The sequence below is a fragment of the Coregonus clupeaformis genome, chromosome 37, assembly GCF_020615455.1.
Source record: "Coregonus clupeaformis isolate EN_2021a chromosome 37, ASM2061545v1, whole genome shotgun sequence".
Lineage (NCBI taxonomy): Eukaryota > Metazoa > Chordata > Actinopteri > Salmoniformes > Salmonidae > Coregonus > Coregonus clupeaformis.
The window spans coordinates 25,800,170-25,817,412 of NC_059228.1; the positions used below are offsets into that span (position 1 = coordinate 25,800,170).

General features: G+C 43.6%; 1 protein-coding gene across 2 annotated transcripts; it reads left to right on the top strand.

Annotated features, from left to right (window-relative positions):
- The first annotated feature begins 2,297 nt into the window (after positions 1-2,297).
- On the top strand, positions 2,298-17,243 carry LOC121553419 (filensin). Of its 2 annotated transcripts, none has more exons than XM_041866514.1 (8): positions 2,298-2,863; positions 3,555-3,615; positions 4,537-4,632; positions 12,986-13,078; positions 13,787-13,900; positions 14,771-14,991; positions 15,461-15,552; positions 15,895-17,243. In XM_041866514.1, exons 1-8 carry the CDS (start codon positions 2,493-2,495, stop codon positions 16,833-16,835), a joined length of 1,989 nt encoding a protein of 662 aa, XP_041722448.1. In that variant the 5' UTR covers positions 2,298-2,492; the 3' UTR covers positions 16,836-17,243. The 2 variants fall into 2 exon arrangements, with proteins under 2 accessions (XP_041722448.1, XP_041722449.1); XM_041866515.1 differs by having other exon boundaries at positions 13,793-13,900.

Consider the following 17,243-nt stretch of genomic DNA (forward strand, 5'->3'; position numbering starts at 1 on the left):
CGGTAAAGCATGGTGGTGGCAGCATCATGCTTTGGGGATGTTTTTCAGTGGCAGGAACTGGGAGACTAGTCAGGATCGAGGGAAAGATTAGTGGAGCAAAGTACAGAGAGACCCTTGATGAAAACCTACTCCAGAGAGCTCAGGACCTCAGACTGTGCCAAAGGTTCATCTTCCAACAGGACAACGACCCTAAGCACACAGCCAAGACAATGCAGGAGTGGCTTCGGGACAAGTCTCTGAATATCGTTGAGTTTCCCATTCAGAGCCCGGACTTGAACCTGATCGAACATCTCTGGAGAGACCTGGAAATAGCTGTGCAGCGACGCTCCCCATCCAACCTGACAGAGCTTGAGAGGATCTGCAGAGAAAAATGGGAGAACCTCCCCAAATACAGGTGTGCCAAGCTTATAGCATCATACCCAAGAAGACTTGAGGCTGTAATCGCTGCCAAAGGTGCTTCAACAAAGTACTGAGTAAAGGGTCTGCATACTTGTGTAAATGTGACATTTCCGTTTTTTATTTTTAATACATTTGCAAAAATGTCTAAAAACCTGTTTTTGCTTTGTCATTATGGGTTATTGTGTGTAGATTTGAGAGGGGGAAAAAACTGTTTCATCAATTTTAGAATAAGTCTGTAACATAACAAAATGTGGAAATAGTCAAGGGGTCTGAATATTTTCTGAATGCACTGTAGATTAGGGCCTAATTTATTTATTTCAATTGACTGATTTTCTTCTATGAACTATAACTCAGTAAAACACACTTATCTTTTCCAGAACTCAGAGCCTATGTCCAGTTCAAGCTGCCTGCACTACAGAACTGTTTTTTCCTCTGGACCACTGGCTTTTCTAGGGTCAGAAGTGCTGATGTAATACATTGTGGCATGTGCTCCATTCAGCCTTATATGGGCAGACCGCCCCTCTAGATCTGTCGAGTGTGAACACCCACCACACAGGACAATGTCCTAATGCACAAACACACACACCATATGAACAATATACACATACAATATATGTAAACACATACACTGACACAGCTGGGTTAGGTCTTGAGGTCATGAAGTCATGTAAACGTACATATAGCAGAGCACAGCTATCGCCCTTGAGCAAGATGAGTCATTTATGCACTCAACCTGTGCTACTCAACCAACACTGGTCTGCTGCAATGTGAGGTCACACACACACACACACACACACACACAGCTTAAATACAGTTGCTTGATGCAAAAGCATTATCAGTGTCCAGAGAGCCTCCCTGAAAAAAGCTGCTGTCTGGGTTTTATTTGACATTTCTACGATTTATGTAAACATTCACTGACTTTCTGAGGTATTTCAGGTTGAGAGCTTTCCTCAAGGGTGCAGCAACACCATCCTCATATAAACTTAGAAGAGAGAGAGCTCTGTGGCTTTTGGTCTTTTGTTGTGAGGTGAGGGTGGATGCAACAAAAGCTCATTTGTACAGATCCTAGTGTTACTGTGGCTGCTCCTAGCCTTGAATCTGCTAATTCCACAGAGGAATTACAGTAACACCAATCCCCATATGTGAAAAAGAAGCAGGCTGTCGATTTGTGTACAGTCAATACATTCAGAATATTCAGCAGTTGAGAGCTAACCCAAAACTTCCAAGATCATCTGCAGTTTACATAAGACCAAGCCCTTCGGTCTGTTATATATTTTTCTCATGCAGTTGATAAAAATGTATTTTGCCCCATGGGGCAGTCAGTCAATTATTGTGACTCCCATCAGTGTGATTGTAATTTCATATAATCTTTATGCAATTGGACCGGTTTGCATAATGTCTGACTGACCATTTTCATTATTTGAGCTGGATCTTGGCCAATGCTTTCTGTGGGTTATTGTGTGTAATAATTGAATGTTTGCGGACATCTATGAATATTCAATTCACTTGTGTGATGAATGATGTGACAGGGCTTGCCAATTTGTATAATAACCAGTAGGAGAACAAAATAGCTAGAGTCTGCTCTCGGGGTTACTAGGGTACTTTTGGCACATTAGTAATTGTCTATGGCCTGTAACAAAAACCTGCACAGCATGCTCTTTCCACTTTGTCATGTGGTAAAGCTAGGCCATAGTCCAAAATTCCTCATAAATCAAACTGAGATCTAGAAAAACGTTTGATTGGAAACAATGAGGCTTCTCATAATGGTCCATTTGACACAGCAATATCCCCCCTCGCCTGTCTGCTGTTTGTTTTTGTATTTTTGCCCGATCATCATTGGCAGAGCTTTTGTAATGTCAGCCACAAAGGCTTCAAACTCTGGAAGGCCCCATGCGCGCAGCTTGCATGGGATCAGGCCAGCAGGAGATTTGTGTGGGTCTATTTCGCAGCCGGCAGGGGCCGGGCAGCCTTCAGTCTAGCATGAGACAGCCGAGGGTGAGCACCTGAGTTTTCACACACTAAAGGTGCCGCAGTGGAGAACGCACTCCGGGAATAACACCAACCGAGGCAGCGGGATAGCGACAACCACCACCATGCACCAGTTCACTTACCTGCACGAGGTGCGCAAGGAGAAGTATGAGCGCTCCGATGTCTTCGAGGAACCATACGGCCCTGACGCGTCTGCGGGCGCCTCGGCCATCCAGGGCTGGGAGAGCCTGCAGGAACTCAACAGCCGCTTCGCCCGCTACATCAACCGGGCACGCGTGCTGGAGCAGCGCAATGCCGTGTTTCGCAAACAGCTAGAGACGCTGCAGCGGATGGAGGAGGCTAGCGGGCTCGAGGAGGCCTTTACCGAACAGATCGGCCTGAACCGGCAGCGCATCCGCGAGCTCTCCGCTGACCGTGGCAAGCTTGAGCGCGAGCTGAAGGACTCATGCCGCATGCTGGACGAGTTCACTAACAAGTAAGTGATGTTCGTGCTTTTGAAGGTGCGTGTGTTTGTGTGCGTGCGTGCGTCAGTAGGGCTAGTGTGTTTTTGAAACTGATGTGTGGGTCAGAGAGAAGGAAAGTGCGCATGGGCCACCGCCTGTGCGTAAACAGTGCAGTGGTGAGGTGCCCTTCTCTAGACCAGATGCAGTGTAAACGGTTTGTATGTTGGTGAAGGCTGCGTTTCCCAGATAATCTGACTGTACCACTGTGATACATTGTCCACCTGTTGAAAGTCTGTCTTCAATAAAGGGGTTTATTGTCATGGAAATGAGCATGTGCTGTGAGTTCAGTCATGGTAAGTGTCATGGATTTCTACCTTCTAACACCAAGACAGTACTCAGAGGAATGCTGCACAGGTGGTTGTGTGCTGAAAAAAGACAACCAACAGCCCTTTCAAGTGCTCTCAGGGGTAGGCAGGTTGATTAAGGACAATGAAGAGTTAATAAAAACGAAAAAAATATGTTTTATTGTCACATGGATAGGTGCAGTGACATGTTTTGTTTTACAGACATTGTAAAGTCAGAAAAGCCTATAGAGAAAAATGGATCCTCTCAATGTGCTCAATACACAAACTCATGTAAATGACAGAGCAATACAAGGTAGGCCACACATAAATGTGGAATTCCTGAATTTATGTTTTGTGATTATGTTTTTGTCCTCCAAAGATACAGAAACGAATGTGAGTATCAAGAACAGCTGCGAGGTACATTGGAACAACTCAACAAGGTATGTGTGTGAGTCCTATGACAATTTCCTCTGTTTAAATTAAGGTAAAAACCTAAATTAAGCCTAGTCCTGACTTAAAATAATTTTATGGACATTCTCCATTGAACTTGGTTTTTAGTCAAGGACTAGGCCTAATCTGTTCACGGGAAACCACCCCATATGTTAAACTGTAATACAACTGCTAAACTGTCATGCTGCATTGTTAGCGGCCTAACCATAAAAAACAGGTTGTGAACTCAACTTGTGAGTAGAGTTTTCTGCATACCACCTGTGCATGAAAGGGGCTTTGCAATGCGGCACAACAAAAAATATGTAATAAATAATCTGTCTGGTCAATAATCTACAAGCTTTGTCCAGAGTGGTACAACCACAATTATGTGGTCCTCTGTAGCTCAATTGGTAGAGCATGGTGCTTGTAACGCCAGGGTAGTGGGTTCGATCCCCGGGACCACCCATACGAAAAAATGTATGCACACATGACTGTAAGTCGCTTTGGATAAAAGTGTCTGCTAAATGGCATATTATTATAATATTATTATTATATCATTTAACTGCAATCCTGATAGGACTTTGGGTCTGAGAGACAAAGTTTATGAGATCAGGACAATACAGTGAGATGATGGAACTGAATTAAAATTGCTTCTCATATCTCTATCTTTCTGGGTTAGTGTAATCAAAGCAATTGATCTCAGAGGCTTTAGACATAATGAAGGAATGTACTAGTGAAGAAAAGGCTTTGTGTGGTGTTCAGATGAATAATAACCGCAGTGTAATACTTTGTGAGGCTTTATGAGGAGTGGATATCTACCTATCGACTCGCCTCTCTCTCCTCTCTTTTGCTCCTCTCCTCTCCTCTCCTCTCCTCTCCTCTCCTCTCCTCTCCTCTCCTCTCCTCTCCTCTCCTCTCCTCTCCTCTCCTAGGAGGCTGACTATGCCCTGCTGAGGAACCTGGAGTTTCAGATCCAGTCCCAGTTCCTTCAGGATGACATCAACTCCACCAAAGACAGACACAGGAAGGTAAGAGGTGTCCAACTTACACATCATCTGCAATCTATTACAAACTCATTCTGCCTTAATATTGTTCATTCATACACTTGGCCCTAGGGGAAGTATTTTAGGTCAGTGGAGTGTACTAATAATTTTAAAAAATATTTATTGCAAAAGAAACCGGTACAATGTGCATGCATAGCATATTCCCTTTTCAACCTACAGATGTAGGATCTTAATTTGACCAGTTTCGTAACAGGAGTAAAATAATCCTGCAGCAGGAGGATTTGATTTGATTTTTTTTTTAATCATTTTTTCTAACGGGAAATTAGTTTTCATAGGCTACAGTAGGCTACAGTGAGGGAAAAAAAGTATTTGATCCCCTGCTGATTTTGTACGTATGCCCACTGACAAAGAAATGATCAGTCTATAATTTTAATGGTAGGTTTATTTGAACAGTGAGAGACAGAATAACAACAACAAAATCCAGAAAAACCCTTGTCAAAAATGTTATAAATTGAATTGCATTTTAATGAGTGAAATAAGTATTTGACCCCCTCGTAATATGAAAGATTTCTGGCTCCCAGATGTCTTTTATACAGGTAACGAGTTGAGATTAGGAGCACCTCTTAAAGGGAGTGCTCCTAATCTCAGTTTATTACCTGTATACAAGACACCAGTCCACAGAAGCAATCAATCAATCAGATTCCAAACTCTCCACCATGGCCAAGACCAAAGAGCTCTCCAAGGATGTCACGGACAAGATTGTAGACCTACACAAGGCTGGAATGGGCTACAAGACCATCGCCAAGCAGCTTGGTGAGAAGGTGACAACAGTTGGTGCGATTATTCGCAAATGTAAGAAACACAAAATAACTGTCAATCTCCCTCGGGCTGGGGCTCCATTCAAGATCTCACCTCGTGGAGTTGTAATGATCATGAGAACGGTGAGGAATCAGCCTAGAACTACACGGGAGGATCTTGTCAATGATCTCAAGGCAGCTGGGACCATAGTCCCCAAGAAAACAATTGGTAACATGCTACGCCGTGAAGGACTGAAATCCTGCAGTGCCCGCAAGGTCCCCCTGCTCAAGAAAGCACATATACAGGCCCGTCTGAAGTTTGCCAATGAACATCTGAATGATTCAGAGGAGAACTGGGTGAAAGTGTTGTGGTCAGATGAGACCAAAATCGAGCTCTTTGGCATCAACTCAACTCGCCGTGTTTGGAGGAGGAGGAATGCTGCCTATGACCCCAAGAACACCATCCCCACCGTCAAACATGGAGGTGGAAACATTATGCTTTGGGGGTGTTTTTCTGCTAAGGGGAGAGGACAACTTCACCGCATCAAAGGGACGATGGACGGGCCATGTACCGTCAAATCTTGGGTGAGAACCTCCTTCCCTCAGCTAGGGCATTAAAAATGGGTTGTGGATGGGTATTCCAGCATGACAATGACCCAAAACACACGGCCAAGGCAACAAAGGAGTGGCTCAAGAAGAAGCACATTAAGGTCCTGGAGTGGCCTAGCCAATCTCCAGACCTTAATCCCATAGAAAATCTGTGGAGGGAGCTGAAGGTTCGAGTTGCCAAACGTCAGCCTCGAAACCTTAATGACTTGAAGAAGATCTGCAAAGAGGAGTGGGACAAAATCCCTCCTGAGATGTGTGCAAACCTGGTGGCCAACTACAAGAAACGTCTGACCTCTGTGATTGCCAACAAGGGTTTTGCCACCAAGTACTAAGTCATGTTTTGCAGAGGGGTCAAATACTTATTTCCCTCATTAAAATACAAATCAATTTATACCATTTTTGACATGCATTTTTCTGTCTCTCACTGTTCAAATAAACCTACCATTAAAATTATAGACTGATCATGTCTTTGTCAGTGGGCAAACGTACAAAATCAGCAAGGGATCAAATACGTTTTTCCCTCACTGTATTAGGTGTAGCCTACCGCTGCATTTCGGATACACTTGTATGTCGTAGTGGAGACCAATACACTGCCTTCTATATGTATTTGGACAGTGAAGCTACAACTTTTAATTTGGCTCTATATTCCAGCTTTTTGGATTTGAGATCACTTTATGTATCTAGTCCCCCCATTTTAAGGTGTCATAAGTATTTTGACAAATTCACTTATAGTGTATTAAAATAGTCAAAAGTGTAGTATTTGGTCCCATATTCCTAGCACGCAATGACTACATCAAGCTTGTGACTCTACAAACTTGTTGGATGCATTTGCAGTTAGTTTGGGTTGTGTTTTGGATTATGTTGTGCCAAATAGAAATGAATGGTAAATAGTGTATTGTGTCATTTTGGACTCACTTTTATTGTAAATAAGAATATAATATGTTTCTGAACACATCTACATTCATGTGAATGCTACTATGATTACGGATAATCATGAATGAATCGTAAATAACGATAAGTGAGAAAGTTAGAGGCACAAAGATCATTCTGCCAAACCATGCTAGCCTCTCACCATTACCAATAACAGGGAGGTTAGCATTTTTGGGTGGTATGATATTTATCCCTCTGTAACTTTCTCACAAAGTAAAAATCCAAATGCTGGAGTATAGAGCCAAATTAAAAGTTTTAGCTTCACTGTCCCAATATATAAAGAGAGGAGTGTATTTATTTTGTGTTATTAAGCTATATAAAACTACAATTGTTGATGTATATGTTACGAATTTGCAAAACGTATGATATGTTATGAATTCCAATTTTGTTGTGGCTAACGTTAGCTAGGTGGCTAACGTTAGCTAGGCTAGTGGTTAGGGTTAGGGGGTTAAGGTTAGGAGTTATGTTAAAGGGTTAAGGTTAGGGGAAGCGTTAGCTAACATGCTAAGCAGTTGTAAAGTAGTTAAAAAGTAGTAAGTAGTTGCTAAAGTTGTCCGTGATGAGATTCAAACATGCAACCTTTGGGATGCTAGACGTTCGTGTTATATGGCCACCCATCCACCCCGACCAAACAACCTTACTTTCGTTTTTGCCTTAAGTAATCTTCTGTCTTATGTAACCATACCAAACATAGCATACTGTATAATACTAATTTAAGTGTCCCACATTTACATTTACTATGTTATGTCTAGTCTATGAGACAAGGCTGGCATTTCAGACAAAACATTTTACATTTGAATGTGGCAGTAGTAGGATCTAAAGTAGTAGGACATTTTTTCTGTCTGGTGCTTTAGCATTTAAGCGAGCAAGAGAGAAAGAGAACTGGAGGTTTTCAGTGAATTTTGGTAAAACACAAGGCTTATTTGAATTTCCTGCCGCACATGAAAATGATGTGATGAAATGAAGATACCACATCTGTATAGAGAAAAGATCATCCCTAATGCTTTGTTTACATCCACCAGATGGACCGGATAAATCCAATACATACTGAAACCCAATCAATGACAAATGAATTTAACAACCCCCCTCAGTGCGTTGGTGTTTACCCTGCAAACACATTTTATCTGCTTAGGCAACATTCTTAACGAGGCTATTAAATGTGCAATTGCACACATATGTACTCTTGAATTCTTAATCATGTTAGGCCTATACTGATGCAAGTCAAGCAGAACACCTCAAAGAGTCAAACAATTACACACATTTAAAGGTTGTAATGATGAGCCCAGTGGCCTACCAAACTCTTCACACCACTGCCCTCATTTAAAGAGGCTACAGAGGCTGCTGCTATTGCGAGGTCATTAACAGCCCCTTGTAAACAGACAATATTGCCACCGCCTCTTTAGCCACATACTTTAGCCACGTACCACATTTAGCAACAAAAAATATATAACGGTAGTCCCTTGTTGAAGTAGGCTACAGATGTCGGATCTTAACTTGATCACTCTTTTGTCACAGAGAATTTTCCTGATGCATCAGGAAATTGAAATGAGCCTTGTGATTCTCTGAAAATGAGCAGTTCTCTTTCTCTCCATGTGGGGGCAGTTGAGTCATTGGGATCATGGCTTGCTATCAAAATAATATTCTCTCTCGCTCACTCAAACGGTAGGCCTAGGTCCTATTAGTACAACATTCAAATGTACAGAAATGTATCTGAAATGCAGCCATACACATCAACAACCATCGTTTTATATAGCTTAATGACACAAGCTAGATATTGGTCTCCACTAGGCTACGACATACAAGTGTCATGTGTATCCTAAGGTTACGATTGAACTGTCAACACTTAGTTCAATAGTGGCCTGGGGTGGTCTAGTGGTTAGGGCCACTGCCTTCAGCGCCCACATATAGGTCTATAATGTCGGCGTGGGTTTGATTCCGGCCCACGCCCTTCTGGCACAGATAACTGGTCCTGTGTGGCTCAGTTGGTAGAGCATGGCGGTTGCAACACCAAGGTTGTGGATTTTATTTCCACGGGGGAACAGTATGAAAATGTACGCACTCACTACTGTAAGTCGCTCTGGATAAGAATGTCTGCAAAATTACGTAAATGTAACTTTTCCGGAGCTTCCCGAAGCTTCTGTGCATGTGCGGATCACGTTCTGCGAGGCAGCATACATCAATAGTAACAACTAACTATGAAGAACAATATACAAATGCACACCATCCCACAAGCCCAGAGATATGAGTCCAGCTGTTATTGTGCAGGACAGAGATGAGCTTGCTGCTCTCTCTGTGACTACTTGAAGGAGGCTGAGAGGGGGGGACAGGAATTGGGGATCTGTGACCCAAGATGACATCTTGTGATTGGCTGACCCCACTGTGTAATAAGGTCCCTAGCAACCATGAACCCTAGCCTGCTAGGCTCCAGAGGGGGAGGGGAGCCTACTGCAGGATTAGAAAGTTGCAGAGTTTGTGTCCTTGAGAAAGGGCTGTGAGAATGAGATGGTGTGCTAAGAGTCACCGGCAGGGAATTCGTAACAGCCACCCCTAAATATGTGTAGCATATTTACCATGACAAAGAATTCCACTTGCTGGAATGACAGGAGAGAGTCCGGTAGTGGGGCAGAGTCCGCGACTCCATGTGGCCACCCTGTCAACAGCAAGACAGGGGGCAGAGGTGTCCATAAGGATGGCACTTGAAGGCAGGGCTAGTCCACGGTGCCCAGGCAGGTGTTGGGGGAGGCTCTCCAACAGAGCTGGATAGTGTCCACAGACACAGATCCCCGCGCACAGTCACTGCTAACGGGGGGTGAGAAGGTGAACTGGGCCCAGCACAGCTTGGTGTGTACTCCCACAGGCCCCACGGGGCCATTCAGACCGGCTCAATGAGAATGATGAGGTGGGGGAAGTCTGAGCCTATGAGGAGGCCAGGGTGCACCCTGTCAAAGGCCCGGAGTCGTAGCCCCCTGAGATACCCATAGCACGTTTTCAGAGTGGCGACAGGGCATGATTGTTCAGCCAGGTTGAGCTGGCTGGCTGTGAAGGTCCCCTGGAAGTTGTTGACGGGGTGGCCACATGGAGTGGCTGACTCTGCCCTACTACCTGACTCACTCCTGTCATTCTGGCAGGTGGAATTCTTTGTCATGGTAAATATGCTACACATATTTAGGGGTGCTTGTTATGAATTCCCTGTCGGTGACTATGATTTTCAGTTCTTTATCCCTAGAATTAGCATGCTATGTTTTTTTAAAGCATATGAAGCTGTTCATTTTAGTCTATTCAAACAGACCCCATTTCAAAGGAAACAAGCACTCATTAAAATCAGGTGTGGCCAATTAGTGGGTGCGGCCAACACACCTGAACACACTTAACAAGATAGAGGATAGAGAGAGTTTTGTTGATGCTAAAAATTAAATGTTTTTAAATAACATTCTTAGAACATTACAAAAGTTTTCTTGTGGTTTTTATGGAAAGTTTTCTTCATGAAGAGAATATTTGTATTTCTCCCCCCAAAAAATCATCTGTAATATACATGTATATTGTCTTTTTTTTCAAAGTGCTCTGAACGTTCTGACACCATTGTTAAAAGATTCCCAGAATGTTGTAAAAATATGACATTAAATAGAACCACATGGTAAATTGTGTGGAATGTTCAGTGGAAGTACTGAAATTCCCGCAGAAGAACGTTGTTTCTTAAAGTTCTAAGAAGAATTTGAGAATATGACTTTAAATATAACCATGAGGAAACCTGTAGGCAGAGTTATGCTGAAGTACTGACATTGGCACAGAATAACATTGTTTCTTAACATTCTCTAAACTATTTGAGAACATTCCCAACGTCAAACCAGTTGGAGAATGTTCCTAGAACATTACCAAAATTGAAATTATACTGAACAAAAAATGAAACGCAACATGTAAAGTGTTGGTCCCATGTTTCATGAGCTGAAATAAAAGATCCCAGAAATGTTCTATACGCACAAAAAAGCTTACTTATCTCAAATTTTGTGCACAAATTTGTTTACATCCCTGTTAGTGAGCATTTCTCCTTTGCCAAGATAATCCATCCACCTGACAGGTGTGGCATATCAAGAGGCTGATTAAACAGTTTGATCATTACACAGTTGCACCTTGTGCTGGAGCCAATAAAAGGCACTGTAAAATGTGCAGTTTTATCACACAACACAATGCCACAGATGTCTCAAGTTTTGAGGGAGCATGCACTTGGCATGCTGACTGCAGGAATGTCCACCAGAGCTGTTGCCAGAGAATTGAATGTTAATTTTTCTACCATAAGCTGCCTCCAACATCGTTTTAGAGAAACCGGCCTCACAACCGCAGACCACGTTTTAACCACTCCAGCACAGGACCTCCACATCCGGCTTCTTCACTTGAGGGATCATCTGAGACCAGCCACCTGGATAGCTGATGAAACTGAGAAGTACTTCTGTCTGTATTAAAGACCTTTTGTGGGGGAAAACTCATTCTGATTGGCTGGGCCTGGCTCCCCAGTGGGTGGACCTGGCTCCCAAGTGCCCACTTTGTCAGGGGCGCAAAATATTTTGCTTGTCCATTCCCAGCGTGTCTCTCCAGGGTGCTGTTGGAGAGACTAATCGCTGCGGCGTCCACCAACGTTCCGTCAAAAAAATCCTCTAACATAAATCATGTAGCTGATAGGATATGGTAGAAAGAGTTTGTGGCCTTTTCTGTAGCCTACAGGCTGGAGATAAAATATATGCAATGTAATGAGATAGACACTTTTTACATCATGCAGGTTTCTCCGATCAAATAGCCTAAATAAACCTAAATGGCGCTCAATCCCCCCCAAAAAAGTGCTGTTATGTTAACAAACAACATATCCTAAAAACAGGACAGGTCAAAGTAAAATGGAAAATATGGAATGGACAATCACAACTGTTGTCCAGGAGTTTCGCCCCATTGTTATGATCAGTGGTTTCAAGTTTGTATCCGTACATTTTTGACAAGCTGATCATAGCGAAAAAGAAAATACTTTTTTTGTTTTACAAATTGTGGGCCTACCACATGGATGGGCATTCATAAAATTCCATTGTGGGCGACATGGTAGGCTACACCCCAGTAAGCATGAGCCAACGTCTTTGGACCGGACATTTTTTGTGGGGTGTTTTACAAATGTTAGGATTCCACATAGATGGGCATTCATAGATGGGCACGGCGATGCCTTTTGGACGTCTTTTTTTTGTGCAGTCTTGACCGGCCTTCATTTCCACATCCACGGACATTGGTTTTTGATCCGGTCCGGACCAAATCTAACCAATCATAGACATCTATGTTTGGTTCAGATTTTGTCCGGTCTGGACCAGCCTTGATTTGGCCCAAACATAAACGTCTATAAATTACTTATTTTCAACTTTCATTCAGAACCAAAAATGAGCCTGATTTCTACATCTGGAAAATACATATTTCCAACGTCTGGAAAATACGTATTTTCAACATCCGGAAAATAAGTATTTTCACCTTTCATTCAGAACCTAAATTGAAGCTAACTTCAACGTCTGGAAAATACGTATTTTAGATGTCTTTTCAATGTAGTTTTGTGGGGGTGGCTTTTTATTTGGTCTCACCTAGGGCGGCAGAATGGCAAGGACCAGCCCTGCTCCCAACCTTCAATATCAGGGCGGACCCTAACCACACGGCCACTGAGTTGGTTATGGATATTGTGTACTGTACTGACCCTGGATTCCAAATACACAATGCACACATAACACTGAGGAAAATAAAGGGATGGCATACAGGATGGATTTATTTCATAAGGTTGGGATTAGAGTACATAGACATTGTGTACTGTACTCTAATCCCAACCTAATGAAAAACACCCCCACCCTGTATGACAGTCCCCTTTATTTTTTATAGTCCAGGATCTAATATTGTCTTGGGGAACGTCTGAAATGCAATGTTTGTGTTTTAAAGGCAAAGTTGATATGTCATCTGATACAGCAGCAGTATGTGTCCAAGACAATTTCCCCTTCAAGTAAAATATAATGTTAACTCACTCACCCCCCTAGAACCTGGCAGAGATCCAGACCTACGTGAACATCCTGCACCAGATCAACCAGACAATAACCCTGGTGCCCAACGTGGCCGTGGGCATCTCTGAGGTAAGGTCACCAGGCATCTTTCTGTGTCCAGGGGAACCAGCTGAGTCAGACCAGGTGTGTCAGACCAGGGGTGTCAGACCAGATAACAATAGAGCCGCAAGGACGCCCAGTGGAATCAGCTACGTGTGCTGAACTTTGTGGATAACCATGTGTCTGTGACTGGAAAATGTGTTGTGATGTGTTCAAATGTGTTAATGTATACTGACATTTCTGTGAAGTGCGACTGCCGTTTATAATAAGCTTCTGTTTGTTAATATGACAGTTCATCCCAGCTCTGTGTGTCATGTTGTCCCTCTACAGAAATGATGTTGATGCTGTCAGTCTGTAAGCTGTTTGCTTGTCTGTCTATGAAGTTGCAAGTAAAGCACTGTAATCTAATACAAAACATACTCTTTCCATGACAGACTGACTAGGTGAATCCAAGTGAAAGCTATGATCCCTTATTGATGTCACTTGTTAAATCCACTTTAATCAGTGTAGATGAAGGGGAGGAGACAGGTTAAAGATGGATTTTTAAGCCTTGAGACAATTGCAACTCAATATTAGGAAGTTCGTAATGTTAGGCATACTCAGTGTACATGTACCTGTCTAGTTGTTCAGTGTGTATTATAACTGGCCTGTGGTCCCTTTGTGTGATCACTATGTGTTATAACTCGCCTGTCTTGTCTCTGTGTGATCATTGTGTATTGTAACTGGCTCTGTGTGAAGGAGCAGGAGAAGCAGCTGGCCCAGAGGAGAGTTCCAGCCCTGCAGAGTCAGCTGGAGGAGTACAAGAGCGCCCTCTGCCTGCTCCAGGCACAGAAGCAGCATCTGCAGACCGAGGTAGGTCCCTGTCTCCATCACTATGATGACTTAGTGACCATCTCATGCTCAAGTGTTTGAAAGTGTCACATTCCAAATCAACCCCTAGGCCCTACTCCCTATGCATATTAGTGAGGACGGGAGATGAGGTAGCCACTTGACTTGAGGTAGACAGTTTATATGTACGCATGGAGTACAGTACATACATTGGTTGTAGTTGCACAGGGGCGCCAGTAGGTGCCGGTCATCACCTTTAGATTAGTGAGTAAAGATGATACAAGCAACAGAGAAGCAGGAAAATACAGGTGTATCTCTTAGAAAAATACTAGTAAAAACTAAAAGACATAGAAGTAAAATTGTGTGAATATAATTGTAGGAAATCTGAATATTTTACTGAAATAATTATCATATATTTCTCTAAAAACTCTAAAGGTTCAATTTTCATTCAGAGACAGGTTGCCATGAAAGGTTGAATACATGGGTTGAACAACTATGTAGTACTACATTTGTCACCACAACATCCCCAGAGAGTACAGTCATCATGATGTTCTGATTTATTTAGTATTTTTATAGCCAGACAGCTGGCACGTTAGCGTAGTTCGATGACCACGGTAATCATTTAACTGAAGTTTATTCACGTTCAGATGCAGGAATGACAACGATTGCATAAATAAGAGTTAGGCAAAAAATTAAGTTTAACTTTTCTATATGACATCCATTCTTTTTTTTTATAAGCAGGTTACAGTAGCATACCATATTATAAAATGTTTCTCTCTCTCTCTCTCTCTCTCTCTCTCTCTCTCTCTCTCTCTCTCTCTCTCTCTCTCTCTCTCTCTCTCTCTCTCTCTCTCTCTCTCTCTCTCTCTCTCTCTCTCTCTGTGTGTGTGTCAGACGTCAGTGTTGGAGAATTCCATCAAGAGCACCCAGGAGAGCTATGACGATGAGATCCAGCTGTACAACGAGCAAATTGAGTCTCTGAGGAAGGACATCGAGGAGGCCGAGAGGTCCCTGGAGAAATACACCAACGAGTGCCGCCACCTGGCCATGTACCAGATCTCCCTGGAGAATGAGCTGGAGAGGTACAAGAGGATCATCGAGAACGAGGACAACAGGTAATTACTAACCACAACACACAGTGACCAGTGTCCTGCTACTGGACATTAGGAAGCACTTCAATGTATTGACGCTGTGAAATCCTGTAGGAGAATATATCAGCCACTTGATGGCAGTGTTGGATATTATATTTACATTTACATTTTAGTCATTTAGCATATTTGTGTGTTTTCCACCTCAGATTTGTTAAATCATGGTTGAATATCTCTTCAGAGGGTTATTTATTTTTAATATAATATTTAATCCCCTTTAATATGGCCTAATCCTTATTTTGTTTACTTTATCAACACATATTTTAAATTCAGTCTCACAATGCGAAAATGGGAAAGTAATTAGAAAAAGGACAAAGGAATTTTCCTCTTATAATTATTAGTATAGTGTTTAGTACTAACACATGCAAATTCACTATCACATGCTGCTGCTGTGGTGGTGACCTAACTGATGTTTCTTTGTCATTCTCTTCCACAGGTTGAATTCAGCGATAATTGGGACTCCCATTACCTTGTTCACCACCAATTACCGCTTTACCCACACACCCACCGTGTCGAGCAGAGGCAGAGGTGAGGACATGCCACGTCTCGTTCCACAGCTTCTTCACACTGATAGTCTCCATACATACAGAGCAGACATGTAACAGCTCATCGTCATCATAGGCTATAACCACACTAGCTAGAGCCCTAATGAATACAGCCACACAGTCATGTGATTCCCACCCACTCAGAGACAAAGACATTAGAACAACAAACAATAGATCCTCCTGAGATCTATTCATGGCAGATAATGGTGATCATGGTTAGGATGATCTATGTCCTGCGGGAGTCCTCTCCCCGTTCTATAATGTGTTTAGAATGTTTAAAGAGTGTTTTGTCTTTTATAAGGTGTTTATTTTGTTTATCTGCCAGACATCACCCAAGCCATCCAGGACATCAGCAGTGTCAAGCCTCGCCAGAAGAACCTGGCCAAGAAGGTCCTGAAGAAGAAGGAGATCAGCCCCAAAGACGTGATGGACAGCAGCCAGGATGAAAGAGTCGTTGGAGCTGAACAAATGGAGGATGAGAAGCGAGGGATGGCGGAGGAGGAGGACGAGGTGAATAGAGAGGAGCAGAAGTCCCAGTACACGGGCGTGTCCCCCCAGGACGTCCCAGACGGGGCTCAGATCAGCAAGGCCTTCGACACGCTCTGTAACATCGTCAGAGACCGTATGAGGAAGTATAAGAAGCCCGAGCCAATCGCTGACTTCTACACTAAGGGGCGCTATGTGCTGGTGACGGGCGACGGCAGCTACCCCCACCCCCATTTCTACACCTCCAGCCCCTCCGCCGGACACGTCTTCGTCACCATCTGCGACGGCATGGTCTCCCCTTATGACCCCTTCAGTCCATACACCCCCTCCCCTGACCCCCCTCATCCACAGCCCATGCCACCCCCTGGCCCCCGTATCCCCACCCCACCTTCCGACGGAGAGGGAGGCAAGGGTGACGATAAAGGCGGAAAAGGTGGTGGGAAGGGGAAATCTAGGGGCGTAGACCCTACTCCCCCCCCACAGCCCAACCCTGCTCCAGCTCCAGCTCCAGCTCCAGGCCCTGACCCCAAAGACCCCAAATGCCCCAGCAATCCCTCCGGACCCAAGGGGGGTAAAGATGACAGTCGCCGCAGGGGCCCTCCTCCCATGCCCTCCCCCCGCGGCGCTAGCAGCATGCCGCCTGACTCCATGAGCTACGAGAAGGTGGAGATGGTGGAGTCAGTGGAAAAGTTCTCCAACGACCGCAAGACCAAGGGCTATGAGGAGACGGCCATGGTGGTGGAGACCATGATTGAGAAGACCAGCAAGAAGAAGCACTGAGTCTGAGATAAGATTGACCTCGACCAAAAGAGCTGGACAGACTCCTCACAAGTTCCGCCTCACCTTATGCCAGCAAGAACAAACACTGAGTACAATATGAGACTCTGCTAAAGACATTCTAAAGACACTGTTCCACCGTGAATGAGACTAACCGCTAAGAGCCAGTCCTCACGTAGGAGACTGCTAAAGACTCCTTCAACATTCCTGATACTGCTCCTCCATTCACTCATGCTATCTGGCTTTGTGTTCAGCAAGAGTTAGCTGGTTCCATAATGCTGCTGTTGTTGTTTCTACCTACGCCGATACATTATGCCTTTAATGTTTGAAAACTCAAAGTACGAACATCAAAACTACAGTACAAGCCCCCCCCCCCAAAAATAAAATAAAAATAAAAACATGACTGATGTG

Excerpts from the sequence above, each read along its gene's own strand:
- LOC121553419 (XM_041866514.1), top strand. The coding sequence starts at position 2,493 with ATGCACCAGTTCACTTACCTGCACGAGGTGCGCAAGGAGAAGTATGAG. Across the intron at positions 2,864-3,554 it reads CTGGACGAGTTCACTAACAA|ATACAGAAACGAATGTGAGT; the intron begins GTAAGTGATGTT and ends TGTCCTCCAAAG. Across the intron at positions 3,616-4,536 it reads CATTGGAACAACTCAACAAG|GAGGCTGACTATGCCCTGCT; the intron begins GTATGTGTGTGA and ends CTCCTCTCCTAG.